Source organism: Saccopteryx bilineata, chromosome 6 (assembly GCF_036850765.1).
Source record: "Saccopteryx bilineata isolate mSacBil1 chromosome 6, mSacBil1_pri_phased_curated, whole genome shotgun sequence".
Lineage (NCBI taxonomy): Eukaryota > Metazoa > Chordata > Mammalia > Chiroptera > Emballonuridae > Saccopteryx > Saccopteryx bilineata.
In genome coordinates this window covers 100830364-100844047 of record NC_089495.1, presented here as the reverse complement: position 1 = coordinate 100844047, position 13684 = coordinate 100830364, and the positions used below count along the sequence as shown (strand labels likewise).

General features: G+C 36.4%; 1 protein-coding gene across 2 annotated transcripts in view; it reads left to right on the top strand.

Annotated features, from left to right (window-relative positions):
- The window catches only part of VWA8 (von Willebrand factor A domain containing 8), a 381245-nt gene that overhangs the window by 201705 nt on the left and 165856 nt on the right, over positions 1 to 13684 (top strand). For both annotated transcript variants that reach the window (XM_066237778.1, XM_066237777.1), the window contains exons 22-24: positions 5874 to 5949; positions 7807 to 7942; positions 10208 to 10327. In XM_066237778.1, the coding sequence (XP_066093875.1) occupies positions 5874 to 5949; positions 7807 to 7942; positions 10208 to 10327 (332 nt within the window). The remainder of the gene's footprint in view (positions 1 to 5873; positions 5950 to 7806; positions 7943 to 10207; positions 10328 to 13684) is intronic.

Below are 13684 nucleotides of genomic sequence, written 5' to 3'. Positions count from 1 at the left end.
ATGTAGAGATGAGTAGTCTTGGCCTTCAAGAGGTTAAGTGATTGACCAAACTAGGAGGATTCAGATTTAGGCCACTGCTGGTTTTTAGTGATCACTGCAGTAATTATAGTTTCGTTGTATCTTTCTTTTATTTTGTTGTAGTGGATGGCAACACTGCTTATAATAATGACTCTTTCTGTTTGAGGGCCTGTGGAAGTTTCTTTCCCAACATGGTTAACTAAATCTGCCTTTTGCAGACAGGGCTAGAAGGTGACGTGCTGCTTGCTAGTCACTACAGAGCCCAGAATGTTTGTAAACATCAATCAATTCTAAATTTTTTAAGTGCCTCTGTATGCCATATCAATCTTTCCTTTCTCATATTTGGCTTATATTAATGAGTGGACTCTTCCTGTAGCCATATTTATTTTAATGAACTATAGCAGATTAAGAAGATTCTTGTCAGCTCTCTAAAACTGTGTCTATTTCTTTCTTCATTCTTATGTTTAATTATTAATTGTTTTTCTAAAAGAAAGCTAACCATAAACCAATTAAAATACAGCTCACTAAGATATCATCATCAAATAAACATCACTGTTATGCGATCTTTTACTCCTCAATAAATGATAGGATATTAGCTTAATGTACCTTTCCAAGCAACGTGTCAGGACAGACTGTGCTTGCTCACTAGGAGTCCATTTTCTGTTCTTGTTTTGACCCAAAAACCCCTCAAACAAACAAAAAACCCTGGTCTTTATACAATCTTACTTTTACTGCTTCTGGAATCACTTTAAATTCCTATTGAAACATTAACTATTCCAATTTTAAAAAACTTTAAAGTTACAGATTTAAAGAAGACTACAGTTGAGCACATTTCTTTGAGTAGCTCCTTTATTAATGCAAACTTGAATTGATAGACAGCTTTAGTTTGAAAGACAGAAGTGAGAATAACTGGTGCTAACATAAATGTCAGCAATTAGTGGAACACTAATTAGTTCATCATGCATACTGGTAACTATTATGCACTGGGAAGCCGTTGCGTTGTTAAACCTTACACTGAGGAAATGTGACTAGATGTGTTTTAATTTTTCTTCTCCCAGTAGTGTTGTAATTGGTGTCTCCATTTAAACTTTTATAAGCTTATCTTTAAAAGCTGTTCCTGAGAGGAAAGTATCGTAATAGAATGAAATTGTAGCAACCAAAATGTTCACCTAAGGTTATTGCTTATTTGTGTGCAGAATTAATTTTTTTGATCTATGGTGCTCATAAATACAGAGCAATAATTTTAATCAAATACTCTGAAAAAGAATCAATTCATATGCTACCTGTGACAACAGCAGTTGCCTTATCACTTACCAAATTGAAGTTTATAATATTATAGGATATCTGAAAAACAATCTTTTGTCTTGTATTAAGTACTGTGCAGAAGATGGGATTGATTGTTCTTTACTCTTACATAATCAAGAAAACTTACTGAAATATAAACCAGCCTACTTTTTTTCATTAATTTTTATTTTATGTATTTTACTAGCCTTTGCTTTTCATATGTAAGACAAAAGGACTGATAACAAAAGCAGAACAAAATCCACTTCTATCTTATAAATCCCCATAGGTACCTGTACTTATATGTAGTCCCTTTTAGAAGTCATCTGATTTGTGCTTGTTCACTTGAACTTACGGTTTTGATTTCTGACGCAGAAGTCTTTTCAGAAATCTAATTTGACAAACTGTATGCTATTAGGATTCAAGTGTTACAGAGCAGTTTTATTTGTCTTTTTAAAGTTGGAATTCAGCTTGAATTTCCTATTCTTTTTTTTTTTTTTCTTTTTTTTCTGAAGCTGGAAACGGGGAGAGACAGTCATACAGACTTCCGCATGCGCCCGACCGGGATCCACCCGGCACACCCACCAGGGGCGATGCTCTGCCCACCAGGGGGCGATGCTCTGCCCATCCTGGGCGTCACCATGTTGCGACCAGAGCCACTCTAGCACCTGAGGCAGAGGCCACAGAGCCATCCCCAGCGCCCGGGCCATCTTTGCTCCAATGGAGCCTTGGCTGCGGGAGGGGAAGAGAGAGACAGAGAGGAAAGCGGGGCGGAGGGGTGGAGAAGCAAATGGGCGCTTCTCCTGTGTGCCCTGGCTGGAATTGAATCCGGGTCCTCCGCACGCTAGGCCGACGCTCTACCGCTGAGCCAACCGGCCAGGGCGAATTTCCTATTCTTAATTTGCTATGAAGTACTATAATTATTAAGATTACTGAATTTCCTTTCCACCAACAGTGATACAAGGGTTCCTTTTTTTATTTTGGTGCTAGAAGGTGACGTGTTGTTGCTGATTAAATATGTGACAGCTGAAGTGAGAAATTCACTATATGGCTATAAAAATCCATGTGGGAAAACATCTTCTTTTCCTCACCCACCTGCTTCTTTATTGCTAGACTATTAACAGTGAATTTAGGTAAGATTAATTAAATCCTGTTCTTGATTTTTTAAACTCTAAAAATTATTTTTCTGCAGATGATAACATAAAGTATGTGCCACAGTAAACTTATAAGACCCAAGAATACAGAAAATGAATATAGGCCCTGGCCGGTTGGCTCAGTGGTAGAGCGTCGGCCTGGCATGCAGAAGTCCCGGGTTCGATTCCTGGCCAGGGCACACAAGAGAAGCGTCCATCTGCTTCTCCTCCCCTCCCCCTCTCCTTCCTCTCTGTCTCTCTCTTCCCCTCCCGCAGCGAGGCTCCATTGGAGCAAAGATGGCCCGGACGCTCGGGATGACTCCTTGGCCTCTGCCCCAGGCGCTGGAGTGGCTCTGGTCACAAAAGAGCGACGCCCCGGAAGGGCAGAGCATCGCTCCCTGGTGGGCAGAGCCTCGCCCCCTGGTGGGCGTGCCGGGTGGATCCCGGTCAGGCGCATGCGGGAGTCTGTCTGACTGTCTCTCCCCGTTTCCAGCTTCAGAAAAATACAAAAAAAGGAAGAAAAAAAAAAAAAAAAGAAAATGAATATATAACTATATATTGTTATGTTGCATAAGAAACATTTCATTCATACTAAAAGTTGATAAGCTCTAATAAATTGTCACACTATAATTTCACTTTCCTTAGCATCCCCCACAGCTTTATTTTAGACAGACTTTAATTTGAATTTTAGTGAAGATTAAAGAATAACAATAGATCTTTGTAAAGTGTAGTGCTAGGGCCATAGGAAGCAGTAGGTCACAGGACCAGCACCAAGTCTGGGAGCCTGGATCATGGCGTTGGGAGTGTGGAGTAGGTGCAGGGATGGCAGTATGTCAGCCTGCCAGGGAGTTAACTAAAGGAATCAGTCACCATTTGGTCAAATTAGAGGGAGAGGCCTTTGAAGCAAGGTGCAGATAGAGCAAGTAGTCTAGAAGAGTCAAATGGAAATAGTTGCATTGCCAGCATACCAGCTTACGCCCAGTAAACGAAGACTCTGACGCAGAAGTCACCTGCTATAATAATAAGTGAAATTCAGCTCAACAGGAGCCATGATATACATAAAAGCATCTGCCCCTCAATTTTGACTAGTGTACCGTAAACGTACTTCTCAACATGACTGTACTTCCAATATACACTTAAAATGAATAAGGAAGATTCCTTACCTGTAAGAGAATCAGCCTTAATCAAACTACATTTACAAAAAGGGGTTCTGTAGTTCCAGATTCTCTTGTTTAAAAAAGTGTCTTGTGATCCAGGCAATTTGCAAGTTCATATACTGTAAGTGCACTATAAACTACAGCTGATTTATCAAGTTTTAGCATTTTTCTTTATTTCATTTATATATTCATTTATTCTATAAATATTTATTAAATTCATCCAGTAAGCCAGATATCCATTAGGTGTTGGACAGGATGAGGGACAAGTTAGGTCAAGGTAGATATGGTCGACACTCTTAAATCTTACAGTCTGTGTACAAAGAGAGATTAATAAGCAGTATAGTGTGTTAAGGGCTAAAATAGAGGGAGGTCGAGGGCTCCTGGGAAATAGAGAGCAAGGCTTCCTGAGCTGGTCTCTAAAGGGTGTAGAAGCGAATTTCTTATAAATACTGTCTGTACTACACACTTGAAGATCAAACAGAAGTTAGGCACGTAACTTTCAGTAATAAGAGCAGCAAGAGCGATAAGAAATAGTAAAAGCTGACGTATAAGTAAGTACACGCTCTGCCTGCCATATGCTGGGCTAGATACTTTCCAAGTGTTCTATCAGTGAGCCCCCTGGGTGGGTCTCATTACTTACCCAAGATCATGTAACTAATAGTTGGCAAGAACTAGAATTTAAATCTTGATTGGTCTGACTTCAAAATCCTCTTTCCACTACCTCACTATTGCCTCTTAAAGCAATGGACTGGTTTTGATTAAATATGTTTTGCTAAAGAAAAAAAGAATTGATTTGTCTTATATCTTCAGTTTGCTTTATTTGTGATTTTCATGTGATATTTATTTTTTTCTGATAGATACACAATTTATAATTTTAATAAAGTATAGTAGAATTTGAAAGTTGGGTAGAAGTTTTAGAAGTATGCTTCTGAAGTTCCCATTCCAAGCAGCGTTGTTTTTATTCATGATCAAATGTCAGTTTATTTTCTGACTAACTTATACATAGTAGAGTCTCAAAACAACACAACTGTAACTTTACATTTTACTTTGAGTAAGTGGTAGGGTAGTATGAAAAATTCACTTTGAACTGTTATAAAGAAAAGCGCTATTCACATTTCAAAGTAATTTAATTCTCCATATGATGTGATCAAGATGGCCATTAGATTTTTTTAAGATAGAACATATGTAAAAGCAAAAATATACTTTTTTCTTTTTTTATCAAATTTATTTTTGAGGTAACATTTGTTAATAAAATGATATAGGTTTCAGGTGTACAATTTTAAAATACGTCATCTGTTTATTATATTACCACTCCAACTTGAGTTGCTTGATTACCATTCTCCACTCTATGCCCTCTCCTACCTCCCCCCACCTCCCTTTTCCTCTGGTTATCTATGTTTATGACTTTGGGTTTTGTTTTTATTTTGTTTTGTTTTTCGCTTAACCCCTTCACTTTTTTCACCAGCCCCACAATCCCCCTCCTCTCTGACAGCTGTCAGTCTGTTCTCTAAGATATAAAATTGATCCCCTTAAAAATGTCTGGCCCTGCCTATCTCCTGCATCTTATGAACATATATTTTTGACAGGAATATTCATGAGTGGAGTGAACATATTTCATCATATAAAGAATGCATAGCATCAAGATAGTTTACTATTAATACCTCTGAATATCATTATCTAAAGGGAGTGTCAGATAAATAGTAGCATGTAGATTTAAGAAAATCAAATGGATTGCTCTAATTACAGCAGAAATATTTAAAATCCCGTGGTTCCTGGAGTGAGGTGAGATAGTCTCTCTTTTGCCTGGTGATGGCAGATTGGGCCAGAGTCAGACATGTGATTCATAGTCTTGCTTTAATTGGCATGTCAACATGCCAGTCATCATCAAACTCACAATCAAAATTATTTTAAAATAATATGAATAATGTATATATCATACAAATATATTTTTTTAATTTTCCCTCTTTAGTTGGGAGGTGATTTTGAGGAGTGAAATGGACACAGGGGAAAAGGAAGTGATCAGTCTTTTTATCTGGAAAGAAATAAAGAAGTAAAGAACTTGGATACTCTGTAAACCTGGATTATTTCAAACCCTTGTAATTTAATTTACATTTACAAAATATTGTTGCTGAATGAAATTTCATCTGTTTTTATTCATTTTGGGAAAAACAGGATGATGAGGAACAAGAGGAAAATAAGAAGTGCCCTTGTGTTATATTTTTATTCGTGATCAAATGTCAGTTTATTTCCTGACTAACTACAAAATGTGTTGGTTTAACTTTAGGGACACCACTGTACAAACCCTTACTCTTCAGCCTTCTGTTAAAGATGGACTCATTGTGTATGAAGACTCACCTTTGGTTAGTAATCAGATATATGAATGTTTTCAACTGTGTTTTTTTGAATGATCATTGTATTTCAACCTTTGGCGGGGGGTGGATTGTGGACTCACCCATAGATCCCAATATACATATATCAGTCTTAACTGAAAACTCTCATGTACATGTCACTTGGGGAGTGCATATTTAATTGCTAATTATTTGGGGGGAAATAACATGATTTCTTAGTCTTTTTTCTTTCCAGAGTGAGATATTTGGGGGATGATTAAAATTCTCTAATGATTTCTTTTTCATTTCAGAATTTAAAAAAGAAAATAGTTTTGTTTTTTTCAAAAGTGTAGAATTTGAAATTGGATAATACTTCTGGAATATTTTTAAAATGCCTTTAATAAATAAAATATTAACCCAATATTTTGGGCAGCTGGAAAAGATCCATGCCTCAGCTTCTCATATGAGGCCCCAAGGAAATCCTGGCCTGCCTGACTTACCCCTCTTTGTAAAGGCATGAATAAGCCATCATGACAACCTCTGTGGTCCACACACCAGGATTGGAGTCTTTAGGGACACCTGCCTGAATTCTCCCAGGTTGGGCCCGACTTTCCCTGAAAAGAGAAGTAAAGTCTAGGGTTGAGGATAGAAGTTGTATGTGTTCTCTTCTTTTTAATTTTTTACCCTGAAATCAGAAAGTCTTTATTGTTTTGTTTTTATTTTTGTTTAGAATATGGACTAAAATATTTGTGGTAGAGAGATTCACTTATTCTCAATATGTATTTCCTTAAGAATATTTGCCAAAACTATGTAATAAGAAAAGTTTATGATTTGGTCCATTTTATATTATGAAATCTTTTTTACTATTTAAAAATATAATCTTTCAGTTTACATTTAAACTCACTGAGTATATAGCCATTCTCTAAAAATGTTTTTAAAGAGTTTTCTTAAATTTTACCTTTCTTTTTATAATGTTACCATTCACTCAGTCACCTAACACCTAGGACTTTTTCTTCTTTTTCCTTTCCCCTCTTCCCATCTAATCAGTTGCCAGGACTATATATTATACCTCTGAAAAACTCTCCAGATCAATCTAATGCTTTTTATTTCCATTTTTCCTGTGCTTTCTCTTCTAAAATTAGGTCCCCAACCATTTTTTTGACTAAATTATTATGGAAGTCCCCTTTTAGTTGATTCTGCATTGTGCTGTCAGATTATATACCTAAATTATACCTCCAAGCTCCATTCTCATCATGTCTGAACTCATTTCACTTTCATTACATCCCATTGCTTAATGAAGGAAAGTATTCATTTTTTGGTAGTAGAGACCTGCTCTATCCTTTCAGACTCTATTCTCTCTTTTCTTACATTTAATCTCTGTCTCAGCCAAGAAAGACTATTCATATTCACTCTTCCCTCAATATGCCTCAGGATTTCTTGAGTTTGACCATTGATCCTCATCATCCTGAATACCCACCTCTTCACAATCCATTCTCATCTGTAAAAATTGTATCCTCTTTTAGAGCCATAACAGCTGCAGTGTTCTAAAATCCACTATTTATTATAATGTCTCTCTCAACCCCTATGGCACTTTAATTTCTCTGTTTGTCCTATTTGTTTTACACCTCCCTTATTTTGGTAATATGCTATAGACCTCACCAAAATAGTAATCATACTGTTAGTAATTACTGTAGAGCTAGCAGTTTAGCAAATATGAGAAGCTTTCTGTAGAGATCCATAAATTTTATTTCCAACTCTGCTACACATGTTCTTTGTGATAATGTATGCATCGCTTAGACAAAACTAGCTGTTATAAATCCAAAGCACTGAATCATGAAGGTGAAAATATTTGCTTTAATTTTTGTTGTGATAAATGTTCTATTTTCAAAGGTTAAAGCAGTCAAGTTGGGTCACGTTCTGGTAGTAGATGAGGCTGACAAGGCTCCAACAAATGTCACCTGTATTTTAAAAACTCTAGTAGAAAATGGAGAAATGATTCTAGCAGATGGAAGACGCATTGTTGCAAGTGAGTATAAAAAAGTAACTCTTCCTTCACTATATGCAATTTCTATATCCCTGGTATTCAGTCACACTCTTAGCTGGCTAATAATCTCCAAGCAACAAGTGTAAGTTCAAGTTGTTCTTACTGACAGTCATTTACAAAGAATCACTATGTCAGAATGTAGCTAAGTTTCATATTTTTATAGCCAGAGAGTATCTTTGAAATTTTCTTTTTTTTAAAATTATTTAATTTATTTTTTTATGTAGAAAATTAATTATTTTTTTAAGTGAGAGGAGAGGAGATAGACAGATTCTTGCATGCATCCTAACTGAGATCCACCTGGCAACCCCCGTCTGGGGCTAATGCTCAAATCAACCAAGCTGTCCTCAGCGCCTGGGTCCAATGCTTGGACTAATCGAGCCACTGGCTGTGGGAAAAAAAAGAGGGAGAGAAGGCAGAAAGGGAGGGAGAGAGAAGCAGAGGGTCACTTCTCATGTGTGCCCTGACCAGGCATCAAACTCGGGATTTCCACACACTGGGCTGATGGAGTGGTATTGATTAATCAGAGTACATAGGTTTCATGTAAACATTTTCATAGCATTTGAACTGTTATGTTGTGTGTCTGTCATCCAAAGTCAAATCACTTTCCATCACCATATATTTGTCCCTTGAAAATTTCCATAGTAGTTTTAGGACAGATCAGCTTCAGATTTTTCAACTCTGATAATACCAATTTATAATCCTTATTATATCCATCTCTCAATTATGGTACAATTTATTTTTTATTGTTTTTTTTTTTTTAAGTTCTAGCATGTTTCTATGACAGCATCAAAGTTAATGTTATTATCTCAGTGTAATTAGAAAAATTGCTAGGAATTTTATTTTATATATATATATTTACCACATATGTCTGTAAGTAGATTGTATATACAGATATATTATACACACACACACACACACACACACACACCTGCCTCTTCTGTTTTGGATTACCTTTCTTTATTCTTTATTTTTGTTAGAGAAAATGTAGGTAGATGAAAATCTAATCAGTCTGTTTAACCTACAAAGGAAAGTTAAGTTTGTCTAATGCAATGTGAAGAATTTTCTAATTTCTAATTTAAAAGTTTTACGTCATGAAAAGACTTAAAAATCTAAAGCCATTGAAAATATATAACCAATAGCAGAGTAACCAAACAAGTTGAGTCTAATGTCTAAAATCTTCAGTATTCAAAGAGAACATGTAAAAAAAAGACCTCATTTAAAATGTTCCAGTATGTCACCACAGAAATGTTTGTCATGGATATTATCATTACAAGGTTGCTGTTTCTGAGTCCAGGAAACCCAACACTAATAAAAGTATTCTAACATTTCAGTTTCACAATGAATGTATGGGGGAAATGGGGACTTGAGTTAGATAGCCTGAATATTGTCTCTTAGAAAGATCATTCAGACTCTCATGAGTAGAAGTCTGCCTGCCCTTTTAGAGTCATTATGAAGACAGTGAAATGGAAAGCAAGAAAGAATTGCTGAGACAAAAATTGTAGTTAGAGAGTGATATTATCTCCTGGCAATCCTCTACACTTTCTGATATGTTTTTGAAACAGTCTGGAAGTAAAGGGTTCATCATAATTTTTAAATTCAGAGTTGATTGTAAACAATCTTTATCTTTTAAACACAAGAGCCTCTGAAGCTGTTTAGGACATGGTTTCTTAAAACATCACCTCTAGAGCTATGTTTTTCACTTTCTTTGCTTTTAAAAGTTTTCATTTCTTTATCATTTTTACTTTAATAAACTAATCAATTAAATATTGCTATGACAACATACCTTAGTATGCACTCTTCAGTTGCATAATGGCAGGTTTCTATGCAAAATTTTGCAGCTGCTGATTTGATAAAAACTAAAGGATGTTAAAGGATTATCCTGGAGTGTTCTTTGGATTATCCCTTATTATGGAGTCTTACTTTTTTAAAAGAATAACAGTATCTCAAGCCAGGATTAAGTACTGTAAGACAACATTTGGACAAATTTGCTTTTTCAGGTGTACATTGAATTTACATAACAATGAAAGTTCCTGTGTAATTAGTATATGCTTTATTAGTATTCTGTTCTTAAGCAAACTTTCCTCAGAAAGTTATTCTTCTGCTACCAAGTTGTTATAAACAGATTTCTTAGAGGTTTAAACAGTTGAACAGTATGACTACATGTTATATTATTTTAAAGACTGTAACTTGATATACTTAAGAATTGTTAAATATCAATAAAGAGTAAATAGAAATTTTGTTTTTCAGATTCTGCTAATGTCCATGGAAGAGAAAATGTTATAGTGATTCATCCTGATTTTCGGATGATAGTTCTGGCCAACAGACCTGGATTCCCTTTCCTTGGAAATGACTTCTTTGGTACTTTAGGTAAAAGCAATAATGATAATAATAGCAAAAACAATAACAGTAGCAATAATCATACTGACTTAGTAAAAGGGCTGTCACTGAATGCTACCATGTGCTGTGTTATCACCCTGGCCACCTAGAAGAGTATTTCTTATTTCTGTTTTAGAGAAGGAGAAGACCTGATATTAAGAGGTTATTCTTCTAGGGCCATGGTCAGCAAACTCATTAGTCAACAGAACCAAATATCAATAGTACAACGATTAAAATTTCTTTTGAGAGCCAAATTTTTTTAAACTTAAACTATATAGGTAGGTACATTGTTATTAACTTAATTGGGGTACTCTTAAGCTGGCCAAAGAGCTGCACTCAAGGGGCCAAAGAGCCACATGTGGCTCGGGAGCTGCAGTTTGCCAACCACTGTTCTAGGGTCACTTAGATCATGGGTGTTAAAGCTTGGTTCTGATTGCAGAGCCTGCTTCCTTAAATAGTGGTTGAGGGCCTCTTAGAAATAAAACAAAATAAGGAATGGTTTGTAATATCTGTTTTTTGTCATAGCCCCCTAACTATGGAAAGGTTGGAGGCCAGCTCAGGAAACAGATTCACATTGATTGGTGAGGCCCTTGGCTAAACTTAATCATCAGGAGTCTTTAAGAAAGACATCTCTTTCTATGGCAAGTGGGTAATTCTGGATACTGGTAATTCTCATACTCAACATGAAGCAGGCCCAGTGTCCTAGGAGGACTTTTGATTCAGCATTTTCATGTCAGGGAATTCATTCAGGGCAGTTACTCATGCAGTGATAAGTACAAGAATAGGCAATATTGCATTTTTTATAGTAGCAAAAAATGGAAACAATACAAGTTGGACTGGTTAAAGAAATTTTAAAAAATGATGTCAGAGTAATGGCAGCATGAGAGAAATTCCTGATTTCTCCCCTTGAAATTTCAACAAATTGAACAACTATAATGCAGTGAAAGAACCCCAGCTGGACTCACAGGCATGCCTGAAAGATCCTTGCACTTAATGGACTAAAGGTGGGACGGGGTGAAAAGGAGGGCAGAAGATAAAATGCACTTGTGGTGGGCTTTGGAGAGGAGACAAACCTGGAGTTACTGGGGGGTTTTTTCTCTGCTGGACTTCGGGGAGGAGGGAAGCTTGGGCTCTCTGGATTTTGTCTGAGGGGTACAGAGAGGGAAACTTGGAGTGACTGGGTCTCCTTCTGCTGGGAGGAGCAGTGAGACAGGGGGACAGAGGAGGAAATAAACCAAAATGGCCAAAATGCAGGGTCACAGCCATTGTTCCTATGGTCTATCTGCACCCTGCACTCAGCGGAGACAGAGAAAGCTAATGTGTGGCCCCCAGCTTCCCAGATCCCACCTCTCTCACCTCATGGTACAGACAGTAGCCCAAACAAACCCCACAGCTAGTTCTCCAGAGCCACTCTGTCTCTCTCTGAAAACAGAGGTGCTCCAACTCCAATCCCCAGTTCTGTTGAGATGTGGGAAGGAGCGCCTGGAAGCCTGAGATTGCAATTGTTAGAGCCATAAAGCCCTCACAACACACTCCACCCACCAACGTGACTGGGGCCCTGCCTACATCATTGTGACAGCCACATCTCAGCCAGACAGCTCAGGAACTTCATAGGCTAAAAGTTGTAATACAGAGACACCTGCTAGAAGAAATCTCAAAACTGAATTTTAATTTTCCTTTTTCCCCCCCTTTTATCCTTTTTTTCTTTTTTTTTCTCATTCCTTTTTCTCTTTCATTTCTGAATTTTGTTGTTTTTTTATATTTAATTTTTGTGGGTGTTTATTTTATTTTTTCTTTACTTTTGACCTTCTTTCCTGTGGTTTTTCTTCTTGTCAACAATTTTTTTTAATTTTTATATTTTTTGTTGTATTATTTTTAATTTTTCAATATTTTTGGTTGTGTTTTTGTTAGGGTCCTTAACAATCCCACTCTCAAATGCCACCAAGAAAGAAGAAATCGAATACTATGGCTACACAAGACAGAGATGTATTTCAGAAAGAAAATGAAAAATCTCCAGAAAAAAAAATATCAGTCATACAGAAGCCTTGGAGTTAAATGATAGAGAATTCTAAATTGAAGCCCTGAAAATACTCAACAAGATGCAAGAAGACACCAATAGGCAACCTAATGAACTCAGAAAACAAATTAATGAACAAAATGAATACCTCATCAAGGAGATTGAAACTTTAAAAACAGATGAAGAACTCAATATGTAAATTTAAGGCTGAAGTAGCAAGTTTAGCTAATAGAACAAGCCAGATAAATGAAAGAATTATTGACATCAAAAATAGGCAACTAGAGATGCTATAGAGAGAAGAGGAGAGAGACTCATGAATTAAAAAAACAGAGAACTCTACAAGAATTGTCTGATTTCATCAGAAAGAGTAATATAAGAATAATGGGTATATCAGAAGAAGAAGAGAGGGAGAAGGAAATGGAGAACCTATTCAAACAAATAATTGATGAGAATTTCCCAAACCTATGGAAAGAGAGCCTTGAATCCAAGAAGCAGACAGAATGCTGAGTTACTGCAACCCAACCAGATGTACTCCAAGGCACATTGTAATAAAATTGTCAAAAATAAATAATGATAAACAAAATCCTCAAGGCAGCTAGGGAAGACAAGACCATAACATATAAAGGAAAGCCCATTAGGATATCATCAGACTTCTAAGCAGAAACTCTAAAAGCCAGTAGAGAGTGGACCAAAACATTCAAAGCACTGAAAAAGGAGTTACCAGCCAAGAATACTATATCCATTGAAGTTATACTTCAGATATGAAGGAGAAATAAAAACTTTTACAGATATACAGAAGCTGAGGGAATTTATCACCAGAAAACCCCTACTGAGGAAATACTCAAGGGGGTTATTCGACCAGGCACAAAGAACAAAACAAATGAAAACTACAAGTAAAAGCTCCAACAAGGTCACAATAAAAAATAAGGATAATCTGTGACAATAATAACATAAAAGGGGAAAGGATAAAGATCTGCAGTAGCAAAGGAGGATGGAGTGCAGAAGTACTCATATAACAAAGGACTGTTGTACTTATGAACATTTTTTTCTTAACCTAATGGTAACCACCCACAAAAAAGCCACTACTGAAACACACAGCTTAAAAAAGAAGAAATGGGAAATAATTATGGAATATCACCAAACAAAAACAACTGACAGAAACAAAAAAGAAAAGAACCAAACAAGACACAGAGCCACCAGAAAACAAAACATAAAATGGCTCTAGGAAATCCTCAAGTGTCAATAATTACGCTAAATATAAACGGATTGAACTTACCAATCAATAAAGGGGCACAGTGTAGCAGATTGGCTCAAAAAGCAAAACCCAACCA